The sequence below is a fragment of the Haemaphysalis longicornis genome, unplaced genomic scaffold (assembly GCF_048455015.1).
Source record: "Haemaphysalis longicornis isolate Haplotype H1 unplaced genomic scaffold, Haemaphysalis longicornis Haplotype H1 scaffold_3, whole genome shotgun sequence".
Taxonomy (NCBI): Eukaryota; Metazoa; Arthropoda; class Arachnida; order Ixodida; family Ixodidae; genus Haemaphysalis; species Haemaphysalis longicornis.
Window position 1 is genome coordinate 77,617,846 of NW_027526335.1, and position 16,379 is coordinate 77,634,224.

At 44.1% G+C, this 16,379-nt stretch overlaps 2 protein-coding genes across 6 annotated transcripts in view; one reads left to right on the plus strand and one right to left on the minus strand.

Moving 5' to 3' along the window:
• LOC144174683 (sorting nexin-25-like) overlaps window positions 1–12,450 on the plus strand; it is a 35,310-nt gene extending 22,860 nt beyond the window's left edge. For both annotated transcript variants that reach the window (XM_077703487.1, XM_077703491.1), the window contains exons 20-23: window positions 1,535–1,675; window positions 3,029–3,210; window positions 11,127–11,224; window positions 11,386–12,450. In XM_077703487.1, the coding sequence (XP_077559613.1) occupies window positions 1,535–1,675; window positions 3,029–3,210; window positions 11,127–11,224; window positions 11,386–11,442 (478 nt within the window). In that variant the 3' untranslated portion in view covers window positions 11,443–12,450. The remainder of the gene's footprint in view (window positions 1–1,534; window positions 1,676–3,028; window positions 3,211–11,126; window positions 11,225–11,385) is intronic.
• Window positions 12,451–15,638: 3,188 nt separating this feature from the next.
• LOC144174682 (inverted formin-2-like) overlaps window positions 15,639–16,379 on the minus strand; it is a 95,193-nt gene continuing 94,452 nt past the window's right edge. For all 4 annotated transcript variants that reach the window (XM_077703484.1, XM_077703485.1, XM_077703486.1 and 1 more), the window contains one exon: window positions 15,639–16,110. In XM_077703484.1, coding sequence (XP_077559610.1) covers window positions 16,078–16,110 — 33 coding nt within the window. In that variant the 3' untranslated portion in view covers window positions 15,639–16,077. The remainder of the gene's footprint in view (window positions 16,111–16,379) is intronic.

A 16,379-nucleotide genomic window follows, 5' to 3' on the forward strand; every position in this document is an offset into this window, starting at 1 on the left:
ATTAATTGAGACTGAGTCAATTCTTTTTCCTGGAGTCAGTCAAAGTATACGGCTCTTTTCTTCTACTTTAACTTTTATACATTGTAGACCATTTATACCGTAACCACTTATAGTGCTAGACCGGATATAACACGGGTTTTCCTGGCCACCGGTAGACCTCCCATGGAAGTCAATGCATATGCTGACCGCTTATAATACGGTTGCCCAAAGCGCAATACCATTTAAAGTGCGTTTTTTTTGGCGGGTCCGCTGATCGACCGGCACGGCTGGGGCATCGTTTTGGGGCCCCGAGAAAAATAAAACAGGCGGAATCAGCCGTCCCACGCAGCGCGCGCTCCCTGCTCTCCTCTTACTTCGACATAGAAAAGAAAAAAAATAGGAACCCTTTAGTACGCGTGTTCTGTGTTTGCACGCATGTGATAACCACAACTGCCCTTCCGTGACCACAGGAGCAAGAATAAGATATTCTTGCTCCATGTCCTTGACGCACCTCAGAAGATAGCGAGCTCCTCCTCTCTTCCCCCTCCCCAGTAAGTTGTTTCTATTATAATGTTGCGCAGATAAGCAACCAATTTTTTTTTTTCCCCTCTCCCCTGAACATCTGGAGATGGCGAGTTGGGATGCCGAAGGTTTCCCCTACCTGTACGTTGCGCTGATAAACAACCGCCTTTATGGCGCGTGCGAGCTGGGGTGTTAGAAAAAAAAGAAAGGAAATCTCGCTTGCGTTCTTATCACGTTGTCCCGCTGCATCCATTCATAGACGCTGAGAAACCCAGCTGTGCTCCCTCAAAACACAAACACAAAAAAGTTAGAGCCGTGCTCGCGGTTTTAATTAATATTGCGCAGCAGCTTGTAAACCCTTCAGTATTGCCTGATGTGGGAAAAAAAAACGAAATAGAGACTGCACTGTTATTTTTAAGAGTGCTTCATTTAAATGATTATAGAGAAAGAATGATAAGAAGGTAGGTTGTGATATAAGGTTGGATTCGCGCATGTTTTGTTTATATAGTGTGGTACCGCTTATAGTGTGGATTTTGGCAGCTCCCGCTACATACGTTATAAGCGGTCTACACTGTACAAAGTGCATGATGACGTGGCAGTGTGATGTTATGCGTTGTCTGGGCCACATTTCTCATGGGCATCAAAGGCATGCAGTGACCTACCTAATCTCTTCCTCCTATATAGTTGGGCCCAAACTCAAGCCGAAACTTGTAGCCTCGGGGTGTTTTAATTTTTCCTTTGAATGAAAATGGGCACCCTATATCCAACACTCAGAAAATTTGGGGGCTGCACAATATCGATGCTGAACACTATCAGCCTTTGCCACAGTTGGCTTTGTAGAAATCGCAAAGACCTGTACATGATCTCGATTTGGTGTTTACTATTGGGAAGGGACACGGGTAGGATGGGATGCAGCTAGCACGTGCCTGAATGAGTAGGGAATGTTGTAGAGCTTGCGTGTCCCACAGGTCATGAAAGGCATTGTACAAAGGCGTTGCAAACTCAGCTCAGGTGGCATGCTTCTTCTTTCAAGGCGAGATGACAAGAAGGACGACGTGGCTGTGCCACTGTATGCCCTCGCTGATGAGCTCTTCGAGCTCCAGGGTGTCTTCAACCTGCTGCGCCGAGCGCTCATTGCGTTCGTGCAAACATACTACGGCAAGCCGATCAATAGGCAAGTGTCTTAGAGCAATGGTGCATGTTCCACAGCCAAGCACAGTGCTGCCATAGTGAAATTGGCAAGCGTGAAATGGCAAGCGTTCTCTTTTTTGGGTGTCATTTTGGTTGGAACTTTGAAGTTCAGAAACACAGATCTTAACTGCAGGGGATCTGAAAGCTTGTGACATTGTTTTAGCGTAGATGTAACAAAAATATTAAATAAATACCTTTAAAAGGGCACTAAAAGGTGGAAACAAGTTGGCATGTATCGATAGATTAAGGTGCCAGGAATTCAAATTCACCATTCTCGCAACGGGCAGTTTTTTAATATGGCAGAAAATGCCAGAAACGTGAAAACGGGTGCCAATGCCCCGCACGCTTTCGGCTGCTATGGTCTGCGACGTCACAATATTTGTGCACAGCGAGAGCTCGTTGGAGGAGCATCTATAAATGTTTTTCCTAGGATAAACAGTTCTGAAGTGATCGAGCATGGGAAATAAATGTAAATCAAAGCTTTTCGACAGCTGATGTAATTTAAAAAACGCAGACAACAGATTCTATGCGCTGCGAGACAGGCTGCTTCCCTCACGCTTGTCAGCCATCATGCTTTCAGTTTCGTTTTAAAAAAGCGTTGGTGAGCAATCAGCGAAGTGAAAAACCTACCACGGTGAATGCCCGAGCTTCTGCAAGCAATATTTCTGGCAGGAAGCGGGCAAGGGACAAGATTCAGTGCAGGTTGTTAAGCGACCCGACTGCCGAAGCTTCTAATTCGTTCTCTGCGCACAGATGTTGCTATCGGTAAGGCGTGCCTGCGCTCGGTTCGAACCTTATCGCCCGTGGAAGGTTAGGGTACTCGCTGCAGGGGGTTATCTGACCGATCCGAACATGTGCTCTTAGGCTCGCTGCGAGCCGCCATTGATAAATAATCCGTACATCGTGCATGCATAGCTCTACCCTTGTTATATTTGGCCCGGGCAAAGCCGTTCCGAAGTTCGGCCATTTGCCCACGAAGACTACTCGCGACAGCTGCGGCCGAGCACAGTAACAAGCTTACTCATATACCAAGCACACTTTCATTTTAGCTTGCTCGCTCTGATCTGAGCCTTTATGGTGTTTTCCGTTTGTGACCTTTTGTCCTCAGGGTGTGACTCTATGACTGGTTGTACTGGCTATCCACACAAACCTAAATGCTGATTATCATGTCTAGCGACAGATTTTAAATCTGTTGTTTTAGAATCTCAGAAGTGGCAAGAGTCAGTCATCCTATCAGAAGGGCTTTTGCAGCTGGGAAGGTGAACAAGTGCCAAAGCGACAACTCTGAAGGGGAGACAACACCTCTGTGACAATGAGCGATGTCATCGCATTCCAGGCAACTCCGCGAGTGGGTGTCGTGGGTGTTCTCGGAGTCAACACTGGTGTACCTGCTGGACACCTTCCGGGAGTCGCTGTGGCCCGGGGGTCAGCTGGCGCCCGAGTGGCCACGCCGCTCGGAGCAGGAGCAAGCCGCTGCCCGCAAGCAGGCCAAGACGCTGCTGCTCGACAACCTGCCACGTCAGTGCTCCCCTTCTCTCTCGTCTCGGCTTTTTCTTTTTTTTTCTTTCATTCTTTGTAAACTTGCTTAACGTAATTACTCGATTCTAACACGCACCTTTTTTCCGGAAAAATAGGCCGAAAAATCGCATGCACGTTAGAATCGGATACGAAACCAAAACTGCCGAAACAGCGAAAATTTCGTACAAACCATCGCCATCTCAAGATGGCACCAAAGCCTTTAGCAACATGGAGGAAGACTTCCTCCATGTTTAGGAACAATTTTTCGAACGCAGGAAGCACAAGTGCCTAGAACGCAGGAAGCACAAGTGCCTATTGACGTTCACACAAATCGTCAAATCGTTCCACTTGCGCACTTAATAACAGCAATGGCAGCAGCGGCTCTCACGCGTTCAAAACAAGCGGTCGGCTGAAGCGCGCGGCTCTGGAGAAGCTCGCGGGATGGGCGTGCGAGGCGTGGGCCATGATCCCATCAACCATGGTTGAATGTTTGTTCAGAAGTGTGGCATCGCGAACGCTCTTGGCGGCACCGAGGACGAGATGCTGTGGTCAGCGGAAAGCGACGAGGAGTGAGATGAGCGAGATTACTTCGGGAAATAAATCGCCCATTTCTCCCACATTCGTTTGTCTGGGTCATAAAGTTCCGTGCGCGTTACAATTGGAGGTGCAAGTTTTTTTGTTTTTTTTTTTGCCATAAAAATCGGGTGCGCGTTAGAATCAGGGGCGCGTTAGAATCGGGTAAGTACGGTACTTTCAAGTGGGGTTCCACAGACCTGAATTTTTGGGAACTGAGAAGGTGTCTAAAGCTCTCGTTGTTCAGGGAAGAGCTCTGCTTCGCAGCTTTTTTTGTGTGATCATGTCAAACCTGGGGCTGGCACAGAAAGTTGGTAATGACACAAAGCAAAATTCAAAACTGAAGTGCAAAAGCAGCTGCACTAGCTGCATCCATCAAGGTCAGACTGCCAAAGCTAGTGTAATTTGCCTAGCAGTAAAAAAAAAATATTTTTAGCTATATGATTCATAAACAGCACTTATTACCGGTTTTTTTTTTTTTCTTGGTTAGGTACATTTCCGGCAAATGGCAGTAGTTATCTGTTAACAGAAGGCATCTTGTGTAGTTGGTGCTTGCAAGCAAACAAAATGGCACCCGTAACATCCTTCTCAGAAACTTGAGTTTAGATATCTGCTCGGTGGACATGGCAGGCTCTCTATGTAGAGCAGGAGTATTTTATATTATTCCTGGCGAGGCTGCAACCTAGACTTTAAAAATTGAAAGTCGTTTTACTAAAGTGAATGCGAGTACGTAGTAGTGCTGTAAAGTATGAGGGGGAAGGGGGGTTTATTTTCTTAGTTGTTTTGTTTTAGTGATCATTTTATTTAGCATTCCATCTTTTGCTTGGGTATGTGCATTATGTTGGGGCATAGCAGTCACTCTGCCTAGCATGCAGTGATGTCTTGGTCGGAGCTTTCGTCACAACTCGTATCTTTTAGACACACATCGTCTTCAGACGAACTGTTGAGTCATCACCTTGTTCCGTATTTTATTTTCTGCAATAGCAGTATTGTTGTCTACAATTAGGGTCATCTCTCCATTCCTAAAATCGTGTAAGCAGTTATCAAACAAGGTAGTGTTTGGGTTTGAATTAGTGTTTGAATTTCACTAAAGGCTGTAAAAGGCATGTACGTTTGAAAATGAAAAAAAAAAAAAAAAATAAAGAAAGAAATAGCAAACAAGGTGCTGCAGCCATGTGCTTCATTTTTTAAAAGTACTGTTCTCCCCATTACTCTTTTTTCTTTTCTTTTTTTCGGTATGCTATCATGCCTTGTAAACTTTAAAAAACCATATGTTAGGCAACACCTAAATTTTAGGGTTGTGCGAATATTTGAAACTTTCGAATATCAAAGCAAATAATATCATATTCGATTCGACCTTAAGACTATTCGAATACTTCGAATATTTTCAAAGTATTTCGAAGTCAGTGTTAACACATGAAAGAAATGAAACCACGAATTTGACGTGATATCCTACGGCAGAAAAAAGGTCATTTTCATTTGTGAAATAACCTCCGCCACCTTCAGTTTATTTTATCGTGACAGCTGTGGCAAAAGCCGCAGGAGGGTGGCACCTGTGCCTGCCCTCAAGTATCACTCGCGGGTTCCGGCACACACGGATTCCTGATTCGTTGAATTCAAACCGCTAAAAATTTCCCAGCTCTTCTCAAAATGGCTCTGTTTGAAGCGGGTATAGTACTGCGCACGATGCGTAGCCAAAAAGAACAAACGCAAATGACGAGCCAGTGTCACCCACTGCAGGCCGGTGAAGTAGCACAAGCACCCACCAGGGGTACATACAGTACCGGAGCACCGGAGGAATGCCCGAAGAACGTACGGTACCCTAACTGCCCTAGCCATGCCTGTAGGGTTTCCTGATACAGTAATACCTCATCATAAGAGACACTGTTACAAGAGACACTTGGTTATAAGAGACACTTCAATAAAAACGGTTTGGTTGGCTTTCCTATATGTTCGTCATGTTAGCAACATCGCATACAAGAGACCTTGGTTACAAGAGACACGTTTCTAGGGTCCCCTGAGTGTCTCTTGTAACGGGGTTTTACTGTATATTTAGGAGAGACTGTTACCATGACTATGTTACTGTGGTCTAGTGTACAGAAGAGAACTGGGAGTGGGATTTCTGGTCAATAAAAGCATAGCTGGCAACATAGATGGATACTATAGCATTAACGAAATGGTAGCCAGTCTTGTAATTAGGCTTAATAAGAGGTACAAATTAAAGGTAGTACAGGGCTACGCCACTACATCCAGCCACGACGACCAGCTAGTTGAACGCTTCTATGAAGATGGGGAATTGGCAATGGCTAAAGTAAAAACACAGTATGCCGTAGCTATGGGCGACTTCAATGCTAAACTAGGCAAGAAGCAGGCTGGAGACAGGCAGTTGGGAACTATGGTCTGGGCTGTAGAAATAACAGGGGGGACCTACTAGTCGAGTTCACAGAACGGAATAATCTACACACCATGAATACCTTTTTCTGGCTGGGCCAGAAGTGGGAGCGGCAAAGACAATCTACCGCCCAGCTGCACAGTCGTGTTTGATCTCTTGTCGCGTGGCACTCCTAGCGCTGGCCAGGCACCACTGATGATGATTGTGGCACTCATGATTATGACGACGATGGTGTCGCCACACACCTGTTCTGGCATTTCAAAGAAAATATCTCAAGCCAGCAGCTGTTTCGGCAAAAAATGTTTGAAGTATTAGACGGATGACTACATAACTGTTATGCAATACACTAACTTTTCCACGTACTGCGTGACCTCCTTTGGATTATCCGTAAAAAGTACACAGAAATGCATAAAGCTTGGAGTGTTGTTATTGCCTTGATGAAAAATATGTGTGAATCGTTTCCTTGAAGAGAAAATTTCATCTTTGATTTTCATCTTGAAATTTCATCTTCAATGGTCATCCTTTTACAGGCATTTGCACGTATATTGACGGTCTGTCCCAAAATAAAATGTATCGTAAATTCACTGGCTCGGCCCATACTACCGTATTTATTTGAATATAGGGCGACATTTTTTTTTTTTCAAAATCCTTAGTCTCAAAGTCTTACCTCGCCTTATATTCCAAGCTCAGTATATATATATATATATATATATAATCAGTTTTTTTATTTTCCAAACTGCCCCATTGCCTTATAATCGTGACCGCCTAAAATCGAACAAATGTGGTAGTTACCGCTTTCATAAAATATGCTTAATTTTAGTTAGTTAGATTTGGTAATTAAATTTCGCAAGATCTTTTGCCACGTAGAAATAAAACAGTAGCCCTTTACACCCCCTAATAAATTATTGATTGTATTTGGTAAAAGACAACTTCATTCCCGCCACGATATGAACCCCACAAACTGGCACAGCGCTTGCGGGAAGAGGTTCTATTTTGTTAATTCCCATATTTTTCTTCCCTTTTCGGTGTTACATATGGAAAGAAACGCATGTTCATTCGTATATAAAACACTTCAATACTTTGAAACTCCGATGCAGCCGTCGGGGCTCGAACCCACATCGCTGCCGGAGTACGCATGCGAGCAACACACTCCAGACTGCTCGACCAATGCGGAAGCAGATGGAAGGGTGCAGTTTCAACTGTAATTCACCGAGTCGGACGTAACGCAGCAAAATACCTGTGAAGGAAAGTTTGACATCCACCTAAATGCAGCCATACGGCTACAAAGGAAAGCTATACAGCTTTCTCAGAAACTTTGCAGTTGAAGAAAAATTCGTCCTGTTCCAGGATTCGAACCCGGGACCACTGCTTAACCGGAGCAGTCGCTCTACCAACTGAGCTAACCAGGAGGCTAGTCGTCAAACTTTCCTTCACAGAAACTTACTCCACCTTGGGGATTTCCCCTAAATCTGGTCGATTAACACCTGTCCTTCACTTCGAGTTGTTGATCAATTCGCTTTCGCGCTACTAACGACTAGCCTCCTGGTTAGCTCAGTTGGTAGAGCAACTGTTCCGGTTAAGCAGTGGTCCCGGGTTCGAATCTTGGACCAGGACGAATTTTTCTTCAACTGCGAAGTTTCTGAGAAAGCTGTATAGCTTTCCTTTATAGCCGTATGGCTGCATTTAGGTGGATGTCAAACTTTCCTTCACAAAAACTTATTCCACCTTGGGGATTTCCCGTAAATCTGGTCGATTAGCAAAATACCTGTTGTTTTGTTAATTGACACCACGTATTGTAAAACGAACTACTGCAATAAACTTTTTTTTTTTTTTTTACGGTGGAATACGTTCGACGCAACTTCAATTTAATTTTCAGGTTATGTCGGACGTGAGTGTATTTTTTTACTTTTGGTTACGTCGGACGTAACTCAAAACATTGGGTTAAAGTACAGTCGGACACAACTTTAATTTAAAAAATCGCACGCCTCGATCTGAGTGACCCGAGTCAAACTCGGTATGTTACTCAGGCAAGGGACAAAATGGGAAAATACGAAACGGCGAGGGTGTTTTGTACCGGGTTGAAGTGGGAGGGAACAAACGAGGAGGTTGAAATGGGAATGGGTTTAAATGGGAAAAGGCGGAATGGGAAAGGGCGAAACGAAAAGGTCGTTTTGCGCCGGGTTGAAACTGGAGGGAACAAGCAGGAAGGTTGAAATGGAAATGGGTTCAAATGGGAACCCCCTAGCATAAAAATGAAGTAGACTTCATATTATGCGATAACCCTGGCATCGTGCTGGATGTGGAAGTGTTCGGAAGGGTAAGGTGCAGTGACCATCGTATGGTAAGATCTCAAATTAGGCTAGATTTGAGGAGGGACCGTAACAGGCTAGTACAAAAGAAGCTGATCTATGAGCTAACAGTAAGACATAAACTTGAAGAATTCAGGATCAAGCTGCAGAACCGATATTCAGCTCTTACCGAAGAAGCAGAGTTTACGACACAGGAAGCCAGCGACAATCTTACACACATTATCACGGAGTGTGCAGTAGAAGTCAGGGCACGATGGGTAGACAGGATACTGGTAAACTTTCCCAGGAGACAAAAGATCTAATTAGGAAACGGCAAAGCACGACAATCTCCACACCAGCTGATAGAATAAAACTAGCGGAGCTTTCTAAGTTAATCAATAAGCGTAAAACAGCTGACATATGGAAGTGTAATATGGAGTCGATCGAGCATGCTGTCAATCACGGAGGTAGCCTGAAAGCAGTGAAGAGGCATCTAGGCACGGGGAAAAATCAGATGTATGCACTTAAAGACAAGCAAGGCAATTTCATCACGAACAGGGATAAAATAGTCATATTAGTCGAGAAGTTCTGTGGAGATCTGTATAGTAGCCAGGGCATCCAGGATAATACCGTTACAGACATCCTCAGTTCAGAGGAGATAGGCATCCCACCAGTAGCGACAGAAGAAGTAAGGAAGGCTTTAAAAGAAATGCAAGGGGGCAAAGCACCTGGTGAAGATCAGATAACAGCAGACCTCCTGAAGGATGGCGGGAAAATTGTACTAGTAAAACTGGCAAACCTGTACACGCAATGCTTAATGACCGCGAGTGTACTGAAATCTTGGAAGAAAGAATGCGAACATCATCTTAATCCATAAGAAAGGTCACACGAATGACTTGAAAAGTTAGAGGCTGATCAGCTTACTGTCAGTTATCTACAAGGTACTTACCAAGGTAATCGCTTACAAAATTTCTGCCACCTTAGATTTCAGTCAAGCTAAAGAACAACCAGGGTTTTGTAAAAGCAATTCAACAATGGACCATATTCACACGATCAATCAGATGATAGAGAAGTTTGCGGAGTATACTGAACCCCTATATATAGCCTTCATAGATTATGAGAAAGTATTTGGCTCTGTTGAAACCTCATCAGTCATTCAGGAATTACGGAACCAGGGCGTAGACGAGCATTATGTAAAAATACTAGAGGATATTTACAATGGGTCAACAGCTACCGTCATCCTACATAATCAGAGCAGCAAAATACCTATAAGGGAGGGCGTCGGGCAAGGAGACACGATTTCTCTGATGTTATTCACAGCATGTTTACACGAAGTATTCAGAACATTGGATTGGGAACAGGGGGGAGTAAGGGTTAATAAAGAATACCTCAGTAACCTCAGATTTTCTGATGACGTTGCTTTGCTAAGTAACTCGGGGGACGAATTGCAAAGCATGCTTACCGCACTGGACAAACAGATTAGAACCGTGGGCCTGAAAATTAATATGCAGAAAACTAAAGTAATGATCAATAACCTCGGGACAGCGCAGCAGTTTGAGATAGGTGGCGAGGCAGTGGAAGTGGTAAGCGAATATATCTACTTGGGCCAAGTTGAGACCCCGGATCTGAACCATGAGGCAGGGATAATTAGAAGGATAAGAATGGGTGGAGTGCATTCGGCAGGCATTCTCAGATAATGAACGGCAGCCTACCATTGTCCCTGAAGAAGAAAGTGTATGACAGCTGCATGGTACCGGTGCTCACGTACGGGGCAAAAACTTGGAGGCTCACTAAGAGGGCTCAACTTAAATTGAGGACAACTCAGCAAGCAATGGAACGGAAGATGATAGGTGTAACATTAAGGGACAAGAAGAGAGCGGAGTGGGTCAGGGGACAAACGCATGTTAAGGACATATTAGTAGAAATGAAGAAGAAGTGGATGTGGGCAGGGCATGTAATGCGAAGGCAAGATAACCGTTGGTCATTAAGGGTAACAGAGTGGATCCCTAGAGAAGGCAAGCGTGGCAGGGGGCGGCAGAAAGGTAGATGGGCAGGTGAGATAAAGAAGCTTGCAGGGATAAATTGGTCGCAGTTTGCACAGGCCCGGGATGATTGGAGATTAATGGGAGAGGCCTTTGCCCGGTAGTGGGCGAAGATAGGCTGATGATGACGATGATGATGATTACTATTTCACTTTACTGCAGCTTAACATCCGTCAGTTGGTGTTTGTGCATAGCAACATGCGCTAGGAAGACAGGCTGCACGTGTGCTTAAGTGGTTTCCCGACTTTCGTTTCTACTTTCGTATCAATAAATGTGAAAATGAAAAGCGTGATGTATATTTCTGATTGTGCCACTTTTATAGGAAACGTATGGTCGATAAAAGAGCTAGCGAAGATTATTGTAACAAGATAGCGTAGTTAATTCGATAAATTTGTTTTCCTGTACTTGGCGCCCTTGTTATTCACTTCGATTAAAAAATATTTGATTTGCTTCGAAGTTATTCGAATAAGGTAACTATTCGATTTGTGTCCGCTTCAAAGTGAAAAATCATTATTTGCACAAGCCTGCTAAATTTTGTTGTCGTTATGGTGTTTTGTCTCTGCCAACTTCTTTCTACGCTGTTGAGGAGAATCCCTCATCGATTGCTCTTTCACATTACAGACATCCTCAATGTAGTTGGGCAGCAGACTGCCCGCAAGGGTGCAGCCAAAGCATTCGACGTCTTCCAAAATGTCCGCCTGAACAAGCAGCTTTTTTATGTGAGTATGTCCGAGTTGCTAGCGTTACAGCGTAGGTGTTGTGTGCAGTCGTTTTCTAGCATTGCTGCCGCTCTGTAATTCGTGGCAGCTTCGCATTTTATTGGAATTTTGAGCTGTACGTTTCTTAATTCTCTTTTCTTTCTCTGCCTCTCTCTTTCCAGGATTTGTTGGAAGCATTCTTGCTGGAGTTTGCTCCAGAATTGAAACCTCATTCATGATGTGATGCAGCTACCAGGCCGCAAGCGAAACTGCTCGCAAGAGAGGCCCCCCTCCCCTCCCAATATTTCTAGTCATTTTGTGGAAAGTGGCATAGATCTTTCTAGAAAACCATGTTAGAAGGATACGGAGAGAGATTTTAGTCGCGAGTGTTGCTGCGCGCATGCGGAATTCCTTGTTAATTTAACTGTACCACATTTATCAACGGGCCATGTGCTATACTACTTTTGGCATTACGTAGCGCGCACATAGTACGTTGGCTGAACACTTCCTTAGATTAGCATTACTGAGGCTAACCGTACTAGAAGTTGCTAGAAATCGTTGCATACGCAGTATTCTTCAAGCTCTTTGCTTTGTAGGAGGGCATCATTGTAGCGTCAGCATATTGCATAGGCAGCTGCGAATTCGTTACAATTTCACGCGCCATGGATTAGCAACGTTTTAGGGCCCCAGTGTCGCGCAAGGCTAGTAGTAAAGCTTTAAAGCTGACGGAGCTTAAATCTCAGTTGGGCACCTGTGTGTGCTCAGAAGCTGATCTTTATATTTCCATCCAGAGAGCGGTGTTTTGGGGGCAATTATTTATTTCCCTGTTGTATCATTCCAAGATGTTGCGGTAACTTTTGTCTCCCTCTATCCCTGCCTGTAGGCACTACACTGCAACTGTACCCGGCATTATTACCTAGCTCACAAATTTCTTATTGTTACTGATCTTCTCATAAGTCAAGCACATGTACTGCGCTGACACAAATACGACACTGCTTCATACACATTCAGACAGCTGTGCCACTTTTCCATTGCTTCAGCGCGGTACTACTCTGTGGGGCATTTGCAGCTGATTTGTGTTGATCTGCTAACACGACAGGTGCAACCATTTCTTGGTACAAAGCCATCGGCTGCACTCAGCTGGAAGGAATCGGTGTGATCTTGTGGCGGAAGGAATTTTGTTTGAAAACTTTTAATTCAGCTGAAGATCTGTTGGAGTGAGGCAATAAAAGTATGACAGTACCAAGGCTCGGGGTTTGTTTGTTGCTTGATTTATTTCGTGGTTCACGTGTTTCCTAATAGTTTTGTACGGTTATTTTACACGTGGGTCCGCTTGCATTCCAGAAAAGAAAACATGAGCAGTTTAGCTCAGATGTACTGCTGCTTTTCTCTGGTGTGGGCTTTGTCATGAAAGTCACACTAATTGCCACAAACAATTGTCACAAGCAGTTATCACAAGCAATAGCCGGCTAGTACCGCACCCAAGAGCACGGGTAGGAGAGCCCTACAGAAGGTCAAACGGAGGGGTATTTCTTTTGCCATAGGGCACAGAGCTAACCAATGCAAGAAAACCCTGGTGAAAACTTCTCCAGAGGAATGCGAGTACCGTCACATGTTCGGAATGCAGAGGCACTCTGATATATTTAAGATCTCATGAGGTACTGCTTAGAGGCACAAACTGGAAATGCCAGAAGCTGTTGGGACCTCAACTAAGCCATTGAGTGATCGACTTCTTACTTATGCTGCCATTGGCAGAAGTCCTCTTTCCAGTCTACAGGCGTGTTGCCATAAACAGCTCATGTCCACTTCAGTATGGGCATGAGGCACTAAATACTGCTAAGAAAATGTTAAAGCTTTCAAATTGGCACAACACTAGTTAATGCCAAGGCTTGATTGAAGCACCTCTGTGTTTGAACCTTCGCAATTGTAGACTTTAAAACAGTTTTTTTTAATCATATAACATTCATTGATGTATGTATTTGTATCTGCACCAAGGTGTCTTCTTTCTTCCTGTTTTTTTTTTTTTTTTAATTTACTTACCCTTTGAGATTACTCACCTATTTTAATGCTTGTTTGGTTTTTTTTTTGTGTGTGTGTGTGTGTAGCTGCAGGGCTGTGCAGAAAATAGAACAGTTGGGCAACTGCCACCAGGTAAAGCAAGCGTTTATTCATACTTTCTGCTATACGCAGCATTAGGAACTTGCTGTAATGTTCTAAAATCTCGAATACTTCTTAGCTGCAAAAGAGGCTGCAAATCATCGTAAATTGCAAATTATCTGAAGTTTCTTCTCACATCTATTAGCTTGAAGCACAGGAAAAATATTAAAGACTGGGCTGTTTTCGGCTGGAGAACAAGATGCGGTTCGTTGCGAGGGAAAACGAACGTTAAGGACGATAATTATGGAGCTGTTGACAAGCCCGTGGCAACTGTTTGCGACGATCGTTTTCAGCCTGTAGCACAGCCTAGGTGCATGGGGTGACAATTGCAAGGCCTGATCCAAATGCTTGCTGAATAGACACAGCTAAATTCCCATCCCCTCCCCTGGCCTTGCCATAACCAACCCTTCCCCCATCACCCTCCCCAAGAAGCCGCTCTGGTCCTGCTACTGCAAGGAATGTTCCAATACCTCTTTTTTTCAGCCACCGCTTTCTCCCAGCGAAAGTCACATCACAACCCTGAACGGTAGCTTTTCACTGTAAAACCACAATTGGCACCCGTCATGTCAATTTTAGGTCGGCAGGAAAGGTGGTGGGGGACTTGGGTAGTCATGCAAGCATCGATGGCTGTCTGCAAAAATGGGGGTGGAGGGCAAGGGAGGTAGAGGCTCCTACTTTCCTGTTACTTTCCCATTGCAGCTGTACCTGCTTTTTTGAGACATATTTAGAAACTATAATTTGTCATTCTTGTCTGTTTGATCGGGTTTAAAAATTCAGATTGATTTCACTACCTGTACCTCCACCTTTTCTGCAACGGTGCAGGAAATTTGGGCTCGAATATTTGTCTGTGGAAAGCATTGCTTTGATGGTGTCTTCTCCCAGCATGGTTTCTGTATCTGGAAAATCTTTCAGCTCTCATGTAGTCCATGAAAAATTCCACATGAAATGCTCTTAGAACTGTGAAATAGTGGACATTGTTAATGCTGATTTATCCAAGATATCCAACATAGCCAAGGTTGTGGACTTTAAAACATTTAATATTCGTCACATTAATTTCTGCAACTAATTAACGGTTGTGGTTGTAGAATGAAACACCGTTTCTACAGCTGCCCCCAAATGCTTCGAGACAATTCTGTAAAACAACATGGTATCTGAACATTTACAAAAACATTCCAGCACATTTCACTGAGCTAAAAAGCTAAAATATATTTTAAATGGCAGTATGAAGATGCTTGTAGGATTTTGCAATTTTTTCATCACAACCATGCCATACGTGGAGTTTCACAATGATTGAACCTCTCTTCCGCACCTCTTCAGTGTCTTTTCTCCTTGCGCGCAGCAACAGAGAGAAAAGTATGAACGAATGTGCGAGCGTGTTTGGCAATCCTTTCAACGCGGACCTTGGGCTGTAGTTTGGTAGCCACTTCGATAATAATTTGCAAGAAAGCTACACATTTTATTGTACTGCACAAAATGAACAACAGATTGATAAAGAGTGCATGCTTTATTTTTTTCATATTAGAGAGTGTGCCTTCACTCCTACCTGTTGGCAGTGCCGCAAGGGGAATTTCCCATCCGTCCGCGACCTCTTTGTGGCCAGTCATGGATCCCCCCCACTGCCCAAGAATGTTTCTACTACATTTCAAAGAAAGACTGTTTTCCTTCGCCACAACAACGACGCTTACATGGTAGTGGTGGTAAAGGGGAGATTACAATTGTTATTAGGGCTGCTTACAATTGCTCCAATTACTTAAAATTACTCCACAGAAGGATGACAAGTGTTCTACAATTACTCTACAGCAGGATGACTAGTGCTCACACTGATGTGCCCCAGACTGACAGCCTTCTCTTATTTTTTATCCTCTATGTCTTTCTCTCTCTCTCTCTCTCTGTCTCTCTACTTTATACTTTCATTCCCCCTCTACCTCTACTTCCCTTCCCCCGCACTGGGTTGTATGCAGGAGAGATACCTGCAGAGCTCAAAAATATCCCCAGTGCACTTCCTTTCCTTTTCCTTTCCTGCAAACTACAACCACTAGTGTTTGCACTGTATCTGTCCAGCTAGGCTTCAAAGGCTGGCTCAGGTGCAAATAAATTGCCAACATGTCGCCATAAGCGAGGAAATTATTCCATTAAAAAAAGTCTAAAGGACCTGCGAGAATGAATTGAACTGTTCAACAAATCTGCATAAATTTTAGAGAAAAAACAATTTGAAAAGGAAGACCAAGAGAGGTTTGTTGACTAACAGTCACAGCAGGACAAAAACGACAGAGTTGGATACCACTTAAAAGCATTTATTGCTTCAAAGACTGAGCATTTGTAACACTCGTTTCTTAGCCTTTCCCCAGAGAAACGGGAAGACAAAGGTTGCATCGATGCCACAGTGAGAATAGCTGTGGCGAAAAGCACCCCGAGAGCGAGTACAAAACATTACAAACAAACCCCCAACACATACGCTCACAATGCTTTTATTTACATGCGTATCATTACACGTCTCTTCTTGCACAGCATGCACGGTATGCATGTGCCATGCAATGGTCACAAAAAAAAATTTGAAATATTCTAATACCTTAGAACTAAATTAAAAACAAGAGCTGTTCCAGTCTTGACGTATACAGTGCAAAACCCGCTGGCTCTTCCTCAGGCGGGAGTCTTCCGTAGTTTGAAGCTTCCTTGACGTATTTCGGCAAGCAGCCGGTCCACAATGCACTCTTCCTCTACAACGGGGGAAGCTGGCTTCTTTGCGAGTCCTGTCGGAGGAAAGGGTGGAAGGGTTACAATGGGCAGCTGCGCTTCTATAGGAACAGAGGAATTACGGCATGCAGTGCTTGGCCTTCCTAAAAAATTCCTGCTGCCTCGAAATATCCGAGAAAGGTCCTAAACCCATCTAAGCAACTCGAACGTGCACTATTTTCTCCATGCACGGTGGAGAACTAAGTGTTGAATTCCTACACTCTCAGCTTGAATGTGCGCAAAGGACAAACATGCATCAGTGCACACCATATGTGAAGAAAAAAAT